General features: G+C 53.7%; 1 protein-coding gene across 4 annotated transcripts in view; it reads right to left on the bottom strand.

The window, feature by feature from the left end:
• DISP3 (dispatched RND transporter family member 3) overlaps positions 1–12,763 on the bottom strand; it is a 64,797-nt gene extending 52,034 nt beyond the window's left edge. The window contains exons 1-2 of one of the 4 annotated variants that reach the window (XM_065575366.1): positions 12,621–12,763; positions 6,155–6,257 (exon numbers count right to left, since the gene is read on the bottom strand). In XM_065575366.1, coding sequence (XP_065431438.1) covers positions 6,155–6,175 — 21 coding nt within the window. In that variant the 5' untranslated portion in view covers positions 6,176–6,257; positions 12,621–12,763. Of the gene's footprint in view, positions 1–2,535; positions 2,670–3,027; positions 3,241–6,154; positions 6,985–12,620 lie in introns of those variants that run through there. The other 3 variants (XM_065575367.1, XM_008167227.4, XM_008167228.4) reach the window with 3 other exon arrangements.
• Between the last annotated feature and the right edge of the window lie 379 nt (positions 12,764–13,142).

The following is a 13,142-nucleotide window of genomic DNA, read 5'->3' as shown; positions in this document are numbered from 1 at the left end:
TAGTTTCCCCTTGAATGGTTTTTCTATTAGATATGAATTGCCCTCCCCAAGGAAGTGTTCCCCTCATAGGAACAGCAGTCTTTGCAGGGAGAGTGATTGGGGAGGGGGGAGGGAGGGAGAGCAGATCTTTCACCATATTGAAGAGACTTGTTCCATCTGTTGTCTCTCTCACCAACCCACGTCTGTATTATTCCAGGCTCTGAGCCTATCAACCTATAAGCCTCTGCAAGGTGCTAGAGAGACTGGCTTGATGTTTCTAACCTCTGAAGATGTTCCGAGTATGATAAAAGAAATCCAGCTATTGAAACGTTTTCCCACAATACAGTTACTGTGTTGCTAGGTTTCCATCCAGACACAGCCTAAAAAAAAGAGCAATCAGAGAGAGAGAGAGAGGCGCTGCTGCTGTGGATAGCTTTATCAGTGCTTGACAGGGGTGGTTGGGAGGAGGGATGGGTGGGATGGATGGGTCCTGAATAAAGTTTGGTCTCGTACGAAAGAACAGAATCAAGTTCCAAAATCTAATCCCACTTTTGGCTAGACTTTTTTTTTTCTTTAATTGAGTTTGGTAGGTTGGTAAATTACATGTGTGTGTGTTTATTCCATCATCTGCAGTGTATTCTGATTCAAGCACAACAGCAGCAAATTGATAGACTGATCCCCCTAACACACACCTACTCACCCTCTTTCACTGATCCTGCATCCTCCAGAGGCAAAACCGAGCATGCACCAGCCTGGTTTTAAAAGGCTCTGATTTGCCGGTATATTACATTAAACCCTAACAGACTTGGTTCAGCTGTCAAAATGCTATCCCAGTAATTGCATAAGCAGAAGCAACATAATTGGCATGCTACTGCCGGGAGAGTACAAGGGTCGCTTTGTGTGGGAAACAAATGGAACAGGACAGAGGCAGGGCTCAATGCAGGACATGTGTAGCATCCTGCACCTGTCCTAACGGAGGGCTGATTTTCTCTCATCATTCACCCAAGGCCTCTTTCCTAGTCACCCTAGAGGCAGATTTTCAAAAGAGCCCAGCTCGGAGTAGCTCCCTTTGTTTTCGGTGGATGCCCAGCACTTTGGAAAGTCTGATCCCTACAGCCCAGCCCTTCACACATTAAAAATAAACCCGAATAAACAGTAAAACCCTTGGGGGCAGAGCTCTCTCTGTTCTGGGTTTGTGCAGCACCTAGCACATGGGGTTCTGGTCCACGACTGAGGCTCCCAGGAGCTACAGCAATACAAACAAACAACAAAACAATACACAATAATCCTCAGAAACAGGTCTAGTTTGGGGGGCACACATTGCTATCCTGATGAAGTCACTGCAATGTAAGCCCAGGGTTAGTAGAACTCAAGGTAACAGACCCTGGGTTTGTTAACCTAAGGCTTGGGCATGTAACCTCAGGTTGTAACTATGGAACGCTGGGCCCCAGCCTGGGGCTCTGGCATCTGCACTGTATTATGCAGGCCGGAGTCGAACCACCCACATCCCAGACTTCCCACAATGTGGCCGCTGTAGCCCTCTGTTCATGGTGCCGGGTGGGAAAACTTCACTGTCCACCAAACCAGACTGTCCAGAGGACAAAGGAAGCCAGCCCATGGCCGCTCTGGGAGTCTGCCCAAAATACAAATCCACCGAGGTTGCCTCTACATTGCAAAGCAATAGGGCTTGAACCCTGGGTGTCAGCTTGCCTCAGGCTGGGACCCTCCACTCTCATGGGGTCTTGGGTCCAAGCCCAGGTTAGCAGGATGAGTGTGTTGAGGGAAGGTGGTAGGAGGAGAGAAGGCTTTAGCCCGAGTTCAAACCCTGGCCCTATGCCCTGATCTCTGTTAGGGTAAGACCTAATGAGGGGAGCAGATTGAGGACCCACAACTGCTGCTGCGAGGTTCTTACGCCGACCTCTGACACATTGGTGCGGGCCACTGCCCAAGACCGGACCCTGTCCTAGCTGCACTTTAGGAACAGCCAATCTGGGTCAGATCTCCGTATTCACACACACTCTGTGCGCTCCCCGGACCCTCTCCCCCCGCACAGCCTGGGACACAACGCGGCTCCGTCCTGACACTCCGCTTGGAGCGAACAGAAGGATCCCGCCGCAGCCCCAGCGCAATCGGTGCATGACAGAGTCACCGCCCGGGGAAACTCTCCTTGGTGCCCGTTCGGGACCTCTCCAAAGCCCGCCCGGAGAGCGCGCCGCACGCACCCCGGCCCCAGGGACTGATCCGCGGTAGCCATCGCAAGCCCCTGCCACACTCAGACCCCGCAGCCCAGCCCCACGGGGCACACTCAGAGCCAGCTGCGGGGAGGCGAAGGGCTGGGAGGCAAGTGACCCAGAGGGGCCTAACGCGCCGGCTGGGGCTCGGAGCCGGGACAGGAGGGATCCTGTCCCCGATCGGAAGCAGCTGGGTCCAGAGCTCCTGGGTCGTCCCCCCAGCCGGGACACCCCCGGCTGCTACCGCTCGGCTCCCTCCCCATGGCCGCAGCCTTCTCCCCTGCACCGGCATCCCTCCCCCTGCGCGGCGTGGGGCAGCGCTTACCTCGGCCCAGCCGGTGGGAGCAGCCGTGCGGGTGGCCGGTGGCCGGAACACTGCGGTGGGCAGGGGGGAGGCGCTCTTCTCAGCGGGCGCCCGGCCACCGGGCTGCTGGGTCCCCCCCCGGAGCGCTACGGTGCCCAAGGACCGGGGCTCCCCTTCCTGCCGCAGCACCGGAGCGGGCTCGCTCCCCACCGCCTCGTGGGGCACCGCTCCCGCCTGGCACAGCCCGGCCCCCTTCGCCCCGGTCCGGACCGCGGGCACCCGGAGCGCACTGGCTCCTCTGGCCCTGATCCAAGGCACCGGGAGCGCACCGGCTCCCCAGCCGCCCGGCGCACAGAGCCCGCGCCCCCGGAGCGCACCGGCCCGCCCGCTACATACACCCCGGAGCGCCCCCGCAGCCCGACCAGCGAGGAGCGTCTCCCCCGCACCCAGCCCAGCGAGCCGCCGCCGCCTCCTTTTATTGCCGCCCAGCTTTGTTTTGGTCTCGGCTCCTACCATCGCTCGCCGGGCCGTCGGGGGCGGGGCGCTGCAATCAGGCCCCCGCGCGCCCCATCCGCTCGCAGCCTCCCTCCGCCCGCGGGGTGACAGCCGTGCCGGGGCTCAGCCGGCGCCGCGCCGCGCCCGAGGCGTCCTGGGCTGCGGCTTGGCTTCCCTCTCCCCCTGCAGGGACGGCAGCGTTGGTTCAGCCGAGCTATATATTCTGCCGGCAGAGGCTGGCGCTGGGGCAGTCGCGAGTTGAAGCTAGGAAGGGGAGGGTGCTTTGCTGAATCTAGCCTGCGCTTCCCGGTTCTGCTCCTTACCCAGCCTGCCTGGCCCACCCTCCTGCGCAGGGCGGCTGGGCTACACTACTCGTGTTGTCTGCAGCAAGCCGCTCCCCGGCGGAGATGGGGAAGCCTTCTCCTGCTCCAGCACTGGCCGTCACAGCATCGCCCCGGTAGGTGCCCTGCAGAGGTGTTTCAGGCCTTCCTCCTAAAGCAGCTGGCTGTGGCCACCTTAAGAGACGCTGTACATTACCAGGCCCTCCGTTCTGCTCCTTGCTCCCCCACTTGCACTTTGCACCTATCGCTTAGTGCTTAATTTGTGCCAAGACTGAGCCCCGGCACCTCCGGGCTCGGCCGTTCATAGCCCCGGCACCTCCGGGCTCGGCCATTCATAGCCCTGGCACCTCTGGGCTTGCTCCATCAGTTATGAATGCAAAAAAATTTGCTTGTGCCCCAGTACCTCTTTCATTACAAAGTAAGCACTGCTTAGCCTCCAGCTCAGCTACCTCCCCTGTAAAGGGGGAGGGGAGTTTTCCACTTCTGCCTTTCCTTTGAGACTCTTAAACCCACTTCCACACTGGTGAAGGAAGCTTCACAAACACCACATAAGATCAGCCATACTGGGTCAGACTAAAGGTCCATCTAGCCCAGTATCCTGTCTGGCGACAGTGGCCAATGAGGGAATGAACAGAGCAGGTAATCATCAAGTGATCCATTCCCTGTCGCCCATTCCCAGCCTCTGGCAGCTCAATAATATTCTAAATCTTTCCTGAGCCATCAGATGTTGCTTTGAGGCACAAAAACGGGCTGATGGCCAGCATGGTTTCCAGAACTTCACTTCACCCTGTTCAGCTTGAGAGGACCTATGAGGAGTTTAAACTCCTGACAGCGATCATTGGAACACATGAGCCTCCACACCACATCCCCAGGGAAGGCAATAATATTACCCCTATTTTATAGATGAGGAGACTGAGGCACAGAGAGGCTATGTGACTGGCCCAAGCTCACACCAAAATTCCTAGCTGTGACACAGGCTGGAACCCAGATCTGCTGTGCTTTAGCCACAAGACTCTTCTGCTGAATAGTGTGAGGATTCGCTAGTTAATGTTGCGCAGAAAGGGTTAAGTGTTTGTGTTTTTATTATTGGCCACTGGTGGCAGGCAGGCCACTGACAGAGTAGCAGGACCACCCACCTGGTCCTATAGGGCAGTTCTTATTTACACCGCCTCTAATTCTGTTGTGACCGTCTCCTCTCCCAGAGGGTGTGGATGGCAGGAGAAGCAATTGGGAGCACCCTCTGTTGGAGTAGGAGTCCCAGTTGCACTCTGCAACTCTGGTATAATGAGTGCCCTTTCCCTGTACCTCACTGCTGCCAGTCAGACACCCTCTATCTCAGAGGATGGCAGAGAGGACAGAGTATCAGGTTTGGAAGGGACCTCAGGAGAGCATCTAGTCCAGCCCCCTGCCTTCACTAGCAGGACCAAGTACTGAGATTTTGCCCCAGATCTCTAAGTGGCCCCCTCAAGGATTGAACTCACAAGCCCAGGTTTAGCAGGCCAATAGATGGTGGGCACGGAAATCTAGTTATTGCTGGTGCAAGTGAATCTCTCCGGCGTCATGCTGACCTATCCGTATCTGACTTGGGATTTAATCAAACAACCTTAGAACAAACCTACGGCAGAATTCTGCAGTCACGTCCTAGCACTGCAGTATCACGGTAGCATTGGGAGCCGTTACTCTAGAATTTTTGGAATTGTTTTTTAAGCCACAACCCACGTACCCCTGCCTCTGGAAAATGCTCCATATAGGAGTTATCTAGAACATTGTTTTCTATACGACTGTTGTGTCAGGATTACCCATTGACAAAAGCCGAACAAAACATTTAGTGAGGAGAGGTGGGAGACCGTGGTTATTAGCTCACGTGATGGGGAGTCCTTTTTATGTTCTTGTCCCTCACTAGCGCAGCTAACCAGCCTGCATAGCTTCTCCTATAACTCGAGCAATGGTCATTCACCTTGAGTTTCTGGAACCTAACGAGTCATGCTTACCATACAGACATTTTTCAATGCTGAAGGGGAGGTAGTTGACGGGTGGTGCTGTTGGGAGAGCACCAGAAACTGGAGTGATGCATTTATCTACAGCACAACCAGGAGCAATGGCATGTGCCAGTATCACTTAGGCCTGTTCTACACTAGGAAATTAGGTCAATATAACGATGTGGCTCAAGGGTGTGAAAAATCCACTCCCCCGAGCAACACAGTTAAACTGACCTAACCCCCAGTGTAGACAGTGCTGGGGCAATAGGAGAAATCTCCCATCGACCTCGCTACCGCTTGTTGGGGAGGTGGATTCTTACACCCATGGGAGAAGTCCTTCCATTGGTGTAGGCAGCGTCTTCACTGAAGCACTACAGTGGTGAAGCAGTGCCTCTGTAGCATAAGTGTAGACAAGCCCTCAGCCCTGTACCTGCAGAGAAGCGAGATGGCCATTCAACCTTCACTCCCCATTCAGTTCCTGCCTGTCTGCTGGGACTGCCAATAATGGTGCCAGTTATAGTGGTGCGGACAGCTGCAGAGGGGAGATTGCTTCACACAGGCTACCACACGGCCATTGGATGGTAACAATGTTTAATCAGTTCTGGCCTATGCCAGATTGAACTAAAAGTGTAAAGCTCCATCTTACGTCCAGTCATCGATTCCCTGAGCCTGCCAGGGCCTCTGACACTTTCCACACAAAGACACCCCACGCCTAACCGATCACACAGAGTTGTCAACCAGTAGCATCCAGAGAACAGCAGAGAAAACGGGGAACAGACCCGAGTCACCATCTCCAAGCAGGTGGTCCATACGGGAGGTACTGACCTTTTTCCAGTGTGTTACCATAGGGATTAGGAACCTATGCAGGCAAAACCAGACCAGCCCTTGGCTTGCGGAGGCTCCAGTGAATGGGGATTTAATGAGGCTCCTGAAATAAAGAAAAAAAAATTACACCCCACCAGCTTAGAGCCTGTCTGCCAGTGATGGAAGGTTCTGCAGAGAGGGCGGCACTCAGGGGGTAGCGCTTCTGTTGAAAGCAGAGAGTGTGCAGTAAATGAGAAGAAAAATCATTCTTTCTAACTTTCAGTAATGTGAGCTGAGCCCACGCTGATGTGAGGGACAGTATTCAGTCACACAGCAGAGCCCAAGAAACAGCCGTGAGCTATCGTTCAGTGCTGCACGCAGGCGTTCAGCCAAACACAGTCTTCCTCAGCAGCAACTCGGCCAGCACGTACCTGCAAACCCAATCTCTCCCTGTAAACCTATCCTCACAGACATTCCTTGTGCCACCTGGCTGAGAGCACACACACCAGCCAACAGATGTAAACCCATCGTCATAAGGCAGCTCACACTCACATGCACAAGTTGTATCACAATCCTCCACATCACTTCAGGCACCTCACAACACACAAACTTTGTACACTCGGACATTAGACTTGTGTTCTAGTTTCCACAAGACAAACGTACAATATACGCAAATGCCTCCCTCCCAGCACACAGGTATTAGAATTGATCAGCGATCACACACAAGATGTACGCACATGAGAAACACCATACTCCCAGATAAGTACTGTACCTCAGTTCCCAGTGACCTCAGCTATGCCTTAGTGCACACGTTAATACATACATGTTCAGACATTCAAACTCGAGCCATAAACTGCACGACAGATACACAAATGGTATCACATGTAACCTCCTCCATATTTAGCCACCCACTAGTATTAGAAATGCATTGTAAACCTGGTAATATTACAACTGCACACCCACACACCTAGGTAATAGAACTGTATTTTAAACACAGTGCCATTAAACATACCGTACCCACACATTAGAACCGTATCCCAACCAACATTCACACACACTATCCTAATCTACATTCACAATACATGGACACTCGGAGAGCTATTCGCGCTGTCGTGCAATCTTTATTGAGAACACACACAACGCACACAGAGAAACAAGAAAAGAGAATTGTCAATGGATTAAAAACCCATTGAAACTTTGCTAAAGAAAGTCTTTAGGGTTCGGGAGGAGGGAGCTTAAGGCTTCTAACTGGAAGCGTTTCTCAGCTGGAAACCTTTCCTTCCTCCCGGCTGTCTGATCCTCCCCACCCCCATCAGGGCCAGCTTCCACGCTGAAATGAACCACTGCCGAGTATTGGGCACGCTTATATTTATGACTTCTTTTTGAAATTCTGTCTGCTCATCTATGCAGAATAAAACTACCCAAGCAATCTGGCCTGCTCAGGTGCTCATTACCAAAGCGCTCAACACCACCAGGCAGGCTCACTCAGGCCTTGTAAATTTTATCTGAGGGACATTCTGCTTCCACCAGCTCTATTACTGCCTGATTGCTTGAAAGGCTTGTACCCAGCCAGCCAGCCAGCAAGCTGGGTAACATCCAAGAACCGAACATTATTAAACAGCCTTGGTGGCGTGGGAGCCAGACATTGATGGGTACGTGTACACGTGGAGCCTGCCTGCGTGCCCCTGGAGTGTACACGGGCCTACAAGGGTTTGCACGATGGCGTGTGCCGTGCCTGCCGATTGCAAGGAGGCATACAGACAGGAAGGTGATGGTCCGCATGAGCGAGTGCGAGACTGCATGCGTGTGAGCATGAAAAGGAGCAGGCCCACGTCTGTGGGCCAGATTCTGGGCTCAGCTAGGCTAGCATCAATCCGGAGTCGCTCCCGTGAAGTCAGTAGAGTCACTCTGAGTTTATACCACAGCAACTGAGGGTAGAGTCAGACCCTGGGAGTCTACCATGCTGCTATTTGAATAGCTTTAGCCATCTGCCAATCAAATAGGTAGTGCCTGATGTTCCTTATAACTGCGGCTAGGGCTCAAAGCAAGGGGAAGTGAGGGGGAATGAGGCTGTTTGTTTGAGTAAAGCAAGGAGCTTAAGCCAAGGATGAGGTCATGGAGAAAAGCAAGGAACCCAGTCCACCATGCACAGGACAAGGAGAAAGGGTCCTGTCCACAAACAAGGGGAGGTTCTGCTTCACAAACAGCTGGCAAAGGGTCCCTGGATCCTATCCAGGTGTCTCTAGTAGAGGTTGGCTGCTGCAAAAAGGCACACACAAAACAACCCCAAACCAAGCTGTGGCGGGGTGATCACCCGCTCCTGCCCGGGTGGGGTTAAAAGCAGCCCTGGGGAGGGCTGTGGCTGGGAGAAAGCAGCTACAAGGCTGATTGGGGAAGCAGCCGCAGCTGGGCCATGCCCCAATCAGGCCACAGCTGGCCCTATAAAAGGCCAATGAGCCAGGAACTCAGAGTCTCTCCTCTAGCTGTGGAGGGAGACCGGCCTGGCTGCAGGGGAATAAGAGGGTACCTGGGAGTGAAGCAGGGCTGGGGAAGCACCAGAGGAGCAGGGGAGCTCCAGCCTGGCAACTCCCCAGGCTGCAGGGCCTGGTCCAAGGCCCACAGAGGTACTGGGTGGCAGAGGAAGGCAGCAGCAGGTCTGAACCCCCTTGCCTATGATGAGTGGCTTTTACACTGCAGTCTGCCCCAGGGAGCGGGAGCTTGGTGATGACTGGCAGTAGCCCAGACTGAGGCAAGGTGGGGATTAGAGGGTTGCGGGTTTCCTGGAGAGGGGAGACCCATAGAGACCGGTGGGGTATTGCCAGGGGGCAGCCCCAGGGTAAAGGGCACTGGGGTCTGGGCGGGACACGGGGGCCAGCAACAAGCAGGACACTGGCCTGCAGAGGGCGCCCAGGCTGGCAAAGAGCTAATTCCCTGAGATGACCAGCAGGAGGTGTCTCAGGGGCAGGGCTGGCTCCAGGCACAAGCTTAGCAAGCAGGTGCTTGGGGTGGCCAAGGGGAAGGGGCGGCCCGTCAGGCTCTTCTGCGGCAATTCGGCGGCGGTCCCTCATTCCCCTCTCGCAGGGAAGGACCTGCCACTGAATTGCCGCCGAAGAAGAAAGCGGCGGGGCTGAGCTGCTGCCGATTGCGATCGCGACTTTTTTTTTTTTCCCCGCCACTTGGGGCGGCAAAAACCCTGGAGCCGGCCCTGCGCAGGGGTGAGTCCTGCACCTTTACACAAGCACATGTTTAGCAGACAACAAAATCTGTTGAAGTTGGGACATCTTGAGAAGGGGCAGACTTCCGGGTCAGAAACCTGCTTCTGGTGCACATTTCAGTCCCCAGTGCAAACTCAGGCCTGGTGTGCTGGGGGTTTTCATTGCCTCCTAGCATCTCCCCTGCCAGAGTATTTCTCCCCTGGCCACTCGTCTTTCTAAGTGTGAATTTCCACTTAGGTGGACCAATCTGGAGAGTGAAATTCTCCCTATGCCCAAAACACAGAGCTGCCGTGCAGGCTTCCCTACATGCTGTCTGTGAGCCTCAGCCCGGACTGGCGGGACCCACGTCCAGCAGGACCAGGGGCACTCAGTCTCCAAGGCTCACTCAGTCCGGGGACTCTGCTGAGAGTCTCAACGTGGCCACTGGTGGTGGTTGTGCTGTGGACATCATGCCCTGGGAACTGCACTCAGCCCAGGAACTGATTTCTCATCAAACAGCCGTCAAATGGGAACCACTCCCACTACAGACTCAGAGCGGGATTCAAACTGCCAGCCTATTATTTAGAAACCAGGAGCACCCAGTGTGTGCTGGGGGCTTCCAAAACTCAGAGACGGTCCCTTCCCCAGAGAGCACAAAGGTGAAAGCCTTGAGCTGGCTAGTTCCCATCCTTAATAGATAATATGCTTCATCTATTTCATAAGAGCCAGATGGCACCACCTGAATGGCAGCGAGCCTGCAGCCTCTAGCCACATCAGTCTCCACAATGCCTGATCCAGACCGGCAGTGCACACAGCACCAGCTTTGGCTCACAGGTGGAATACAGACCTTAGCTTGCCCTCGAAAGTGGGGCAGCGACCATTGATCAGGTCTGAAAGCAGCTGGTGTGTGTGTGTGTGTATGTGTGTGACATGAGGTTTGCTACTCACCACTGTGGTGTCCCCTTGGGGCCACATCTAGGGATTAGCTCTTGACCAGTGTGACAATCCCACCTTCGGTTGCTCCCTCCATCTCTCTCTGAACTCTATTGCTGCCTCTTCATGGCTCCAGCCAGGACGCTGTCGTTCTCTCCTTCTGGGGTATCAAAGTCCCACTGGATGATCTCAGGCAGTCTTCCCTTCCACCGCCCAGACTGTGCCACTTCTCCACTGGCTGGGGAGGGAACCTGGGTCCATCCACTACTCTGCGTTCTAGGGACCCTGTACCCAGCAATTACAGTCTACCCAGCCTCAGACCCTATCGCCGTTTCCCTGGACTCTCTCCTACCTTCCTTTCTCAGTCTTCTGGCCCACCCCAGAGCCTCCTCTGCTCCCTGTGGATACTCCACCCTCTCAGGTTCTTGCCAGAGTCTATATTCGCAGGCAGGATCCAGGGCTTACTCCCCCCAGACTAGAGCAGACCCAACTCTCTCCTGGAAGTGACTAGAGAGCTCCTTCCCGCAGCCCTCTCTCTTACCATCAACGTCCTCTTTTTACGCCTGTCCCAGCTCCTCTGCCAGCTGGGCTTCATCAGCCCTTAGGCCAAGGGTGACCAGATGTCCTGATTTTATAGGGACAGTCCCACTATTTGGGGCTTTGTCTTATATAGGCGCCTGTTACCCCCCACCCCATCCCAATTTTTCACACTTACTAGCTGGTCACCCTAATTAGGCCCAATCGGCCGTGACACTGCTCCAGGTGCAGCCTGTCACAGGGTAACTGCACAGGGCTTGCGAGGGGTAGCTGCCCCAGCACAGCATTGCACTTGACAATCCAATAAAGCCTTCCCCATGGGGATTAGTCTGACCCTATGAGTTTGGTCAATGGGAGAATCTCCTGTGGCCTGGGGCAGGGATACCCCCCAAGGAGAGCATCAGAGAAAGAAAGAAAACTAGACCGAGAGCGAGACAAAGTATGTTCAAAAGCCCAGCTGAGTGCAGGGCTTTTTCCTTGCAATTAAGTCAGTGTAATGGTTTTATGTGAGTTGTTTGTTTAAAAGGCCTTCACTGCGCTGTTTAATGGAGTTTCACCAGCGCTCCCCAAAGACTCCGAGATGCCATTAGTATCCCACAGCTCCCATCCTATCCAAACATTTCCCCCACCCCGATGTGTTTACCCTCCCCAAGGAGCAGAGCTCAGCAACATGCAGGGCTGCCACGCTGCCTGCACTTGCTTTTCCACCGGAGTCTCGGGGCCCCGGGGACACAATGAATATTCATGGCACAAACATTAGCAATAAGTATTGTGCAATTTGGCCCCAAATATATTTGAGACAGAAGAACCGAGAGCAAGAGAGGGAATTTTGATTCCCGAGCTCTGGGAACATCTGAATAGCATTTTCCTGCGCGGTAACTGGTGTTTTTTTAAATGCAAATCAGTCTCTGGTTTTTGAAAGACGCTGTAGAAAAAAAGGACAGACGCAGCAAAGCTTTATCGTCTCGTAACAAACCCAGGGTTTACTGAGCCCTGTGTGTTCCAGTCAATAGACTGCACGCTGGGGAGTCAGGACATCCCAGTCCTGTGCTCAGCTCTTCCACTGGCTCCTTGGCAACCTTGGGCAAGTCACTGCCCTGCTCCAGTTGCCTCAGTTTCCCCATCTGTACAGAAAGGGTGTGGGGGGATAAGCTGCATGTTATTGAGATTATCTGTTACAGGTTCTGATGACACTGAAGCCAGTGGAGGAACTGCAGGAACAGCTTAATCAGGACTGACCGACAACGATAATATTTTCTACAGGTTTGACTGACTGGGCTTTCTCTGCCCTGTGATGATGGGTTGTTGGCTCCAACCCCCCTCTTGTCCACCCTCGCGTCTCTTCACCTCAGCCTCAACGTGCTTCTCCCCTTTATACTCCCCTGCCCTTCTTCTCCTCACCTGTTCTGTCCTCATTGCCCCTTTCCCTTCCTTTGTGTTTCCATTTAGCTGATCACCTCCCCAAACCCCACTCCACAAACAAAATCTTGAAATTAAGTCACCATCACAGTGATCCCTCTGTTTGCGTGTTGGACCCTTCCCCTCCCCTGGGCTGTCTTGTCTATTTAGATTGTAAGCCCTTTGAGGTGGGGCCTGTCTGCTGTTCTGTAAAGCATCTCGCACAATGGGGCTCTGATCTTGGTTGCTTCCCAGTCACGATTGTAATTAACACGATTACTAATAATATACATTCGCCCACCAGGGAAAATTTTCACCGAGCAGTGAAACCTGCACTAAGGACCCTGTCCAACAGGCAAACCCTTCTCCTACGCCCCCACTTAGAAGTACCAACCATCTTATTTGCCCTTTAGTTCAAAACCTACCTTTAACTATTGAGAGGCACCAGGGTCTGCTGGAAGGAGCATGAGAGTGTGGGCCTCCTCTACCACTGACTCGCTTATCCTCCTGGGCAAGTCACAGCCCCGCTCCCGGACTCAGTTTCCCCATCTGTCGGATGAGGATAATAATCAGAGCTCAGCACGTAATTCATAATGAATAATCTCTTCGATGCAGCTGCTGGGCTGGGTATGAGAAGCTCCATTGTACTGATGGCAAAGGGAATTGGTCCCAGAAGGGGCACGAAGGTGGATGTCCCAAATACAGTTTTCAATTCAATTTTTTTTAATTATTCCTCTGCTTATAAAATAAAATCAGTAATAATCACAGGTTCTAGGCAGGCAGCACGGTCCAATGGGCAGGGCCTTGAACTGGAAGTCAGGAGACTGGGATTTCCTCCCAGCTCATCCTCCCACCTGCTGTGAGACTTTGGGCTACTTCCCCACACGCGGAGCCTCTGCCCTCCCTCCCATCCTTTGCCTGTCTTGTCTGTTTAGACAGTGAGCTCT

The sequence above is a fragment of the Chrysemys picta genome, chromosome 21 (genome assembly GCF_011386835.1).
Source record: "Chrysemys picta bellii isolate R12L10 chromosome 21, ASM1138683v2, whole genome shotgun sequence".
In the NCBI taxonomy this organism is placed as follows: Eukaryota; Metazoa; Chordata; order Testudines; family Emydidae; genus Chrysemys; species Chrysemys picta.
The sequence above is the reverse complement of the archived record's forward strand: the minus strand, read 5'-3'. Positions and strand labels throughout refer to the sequence as shown.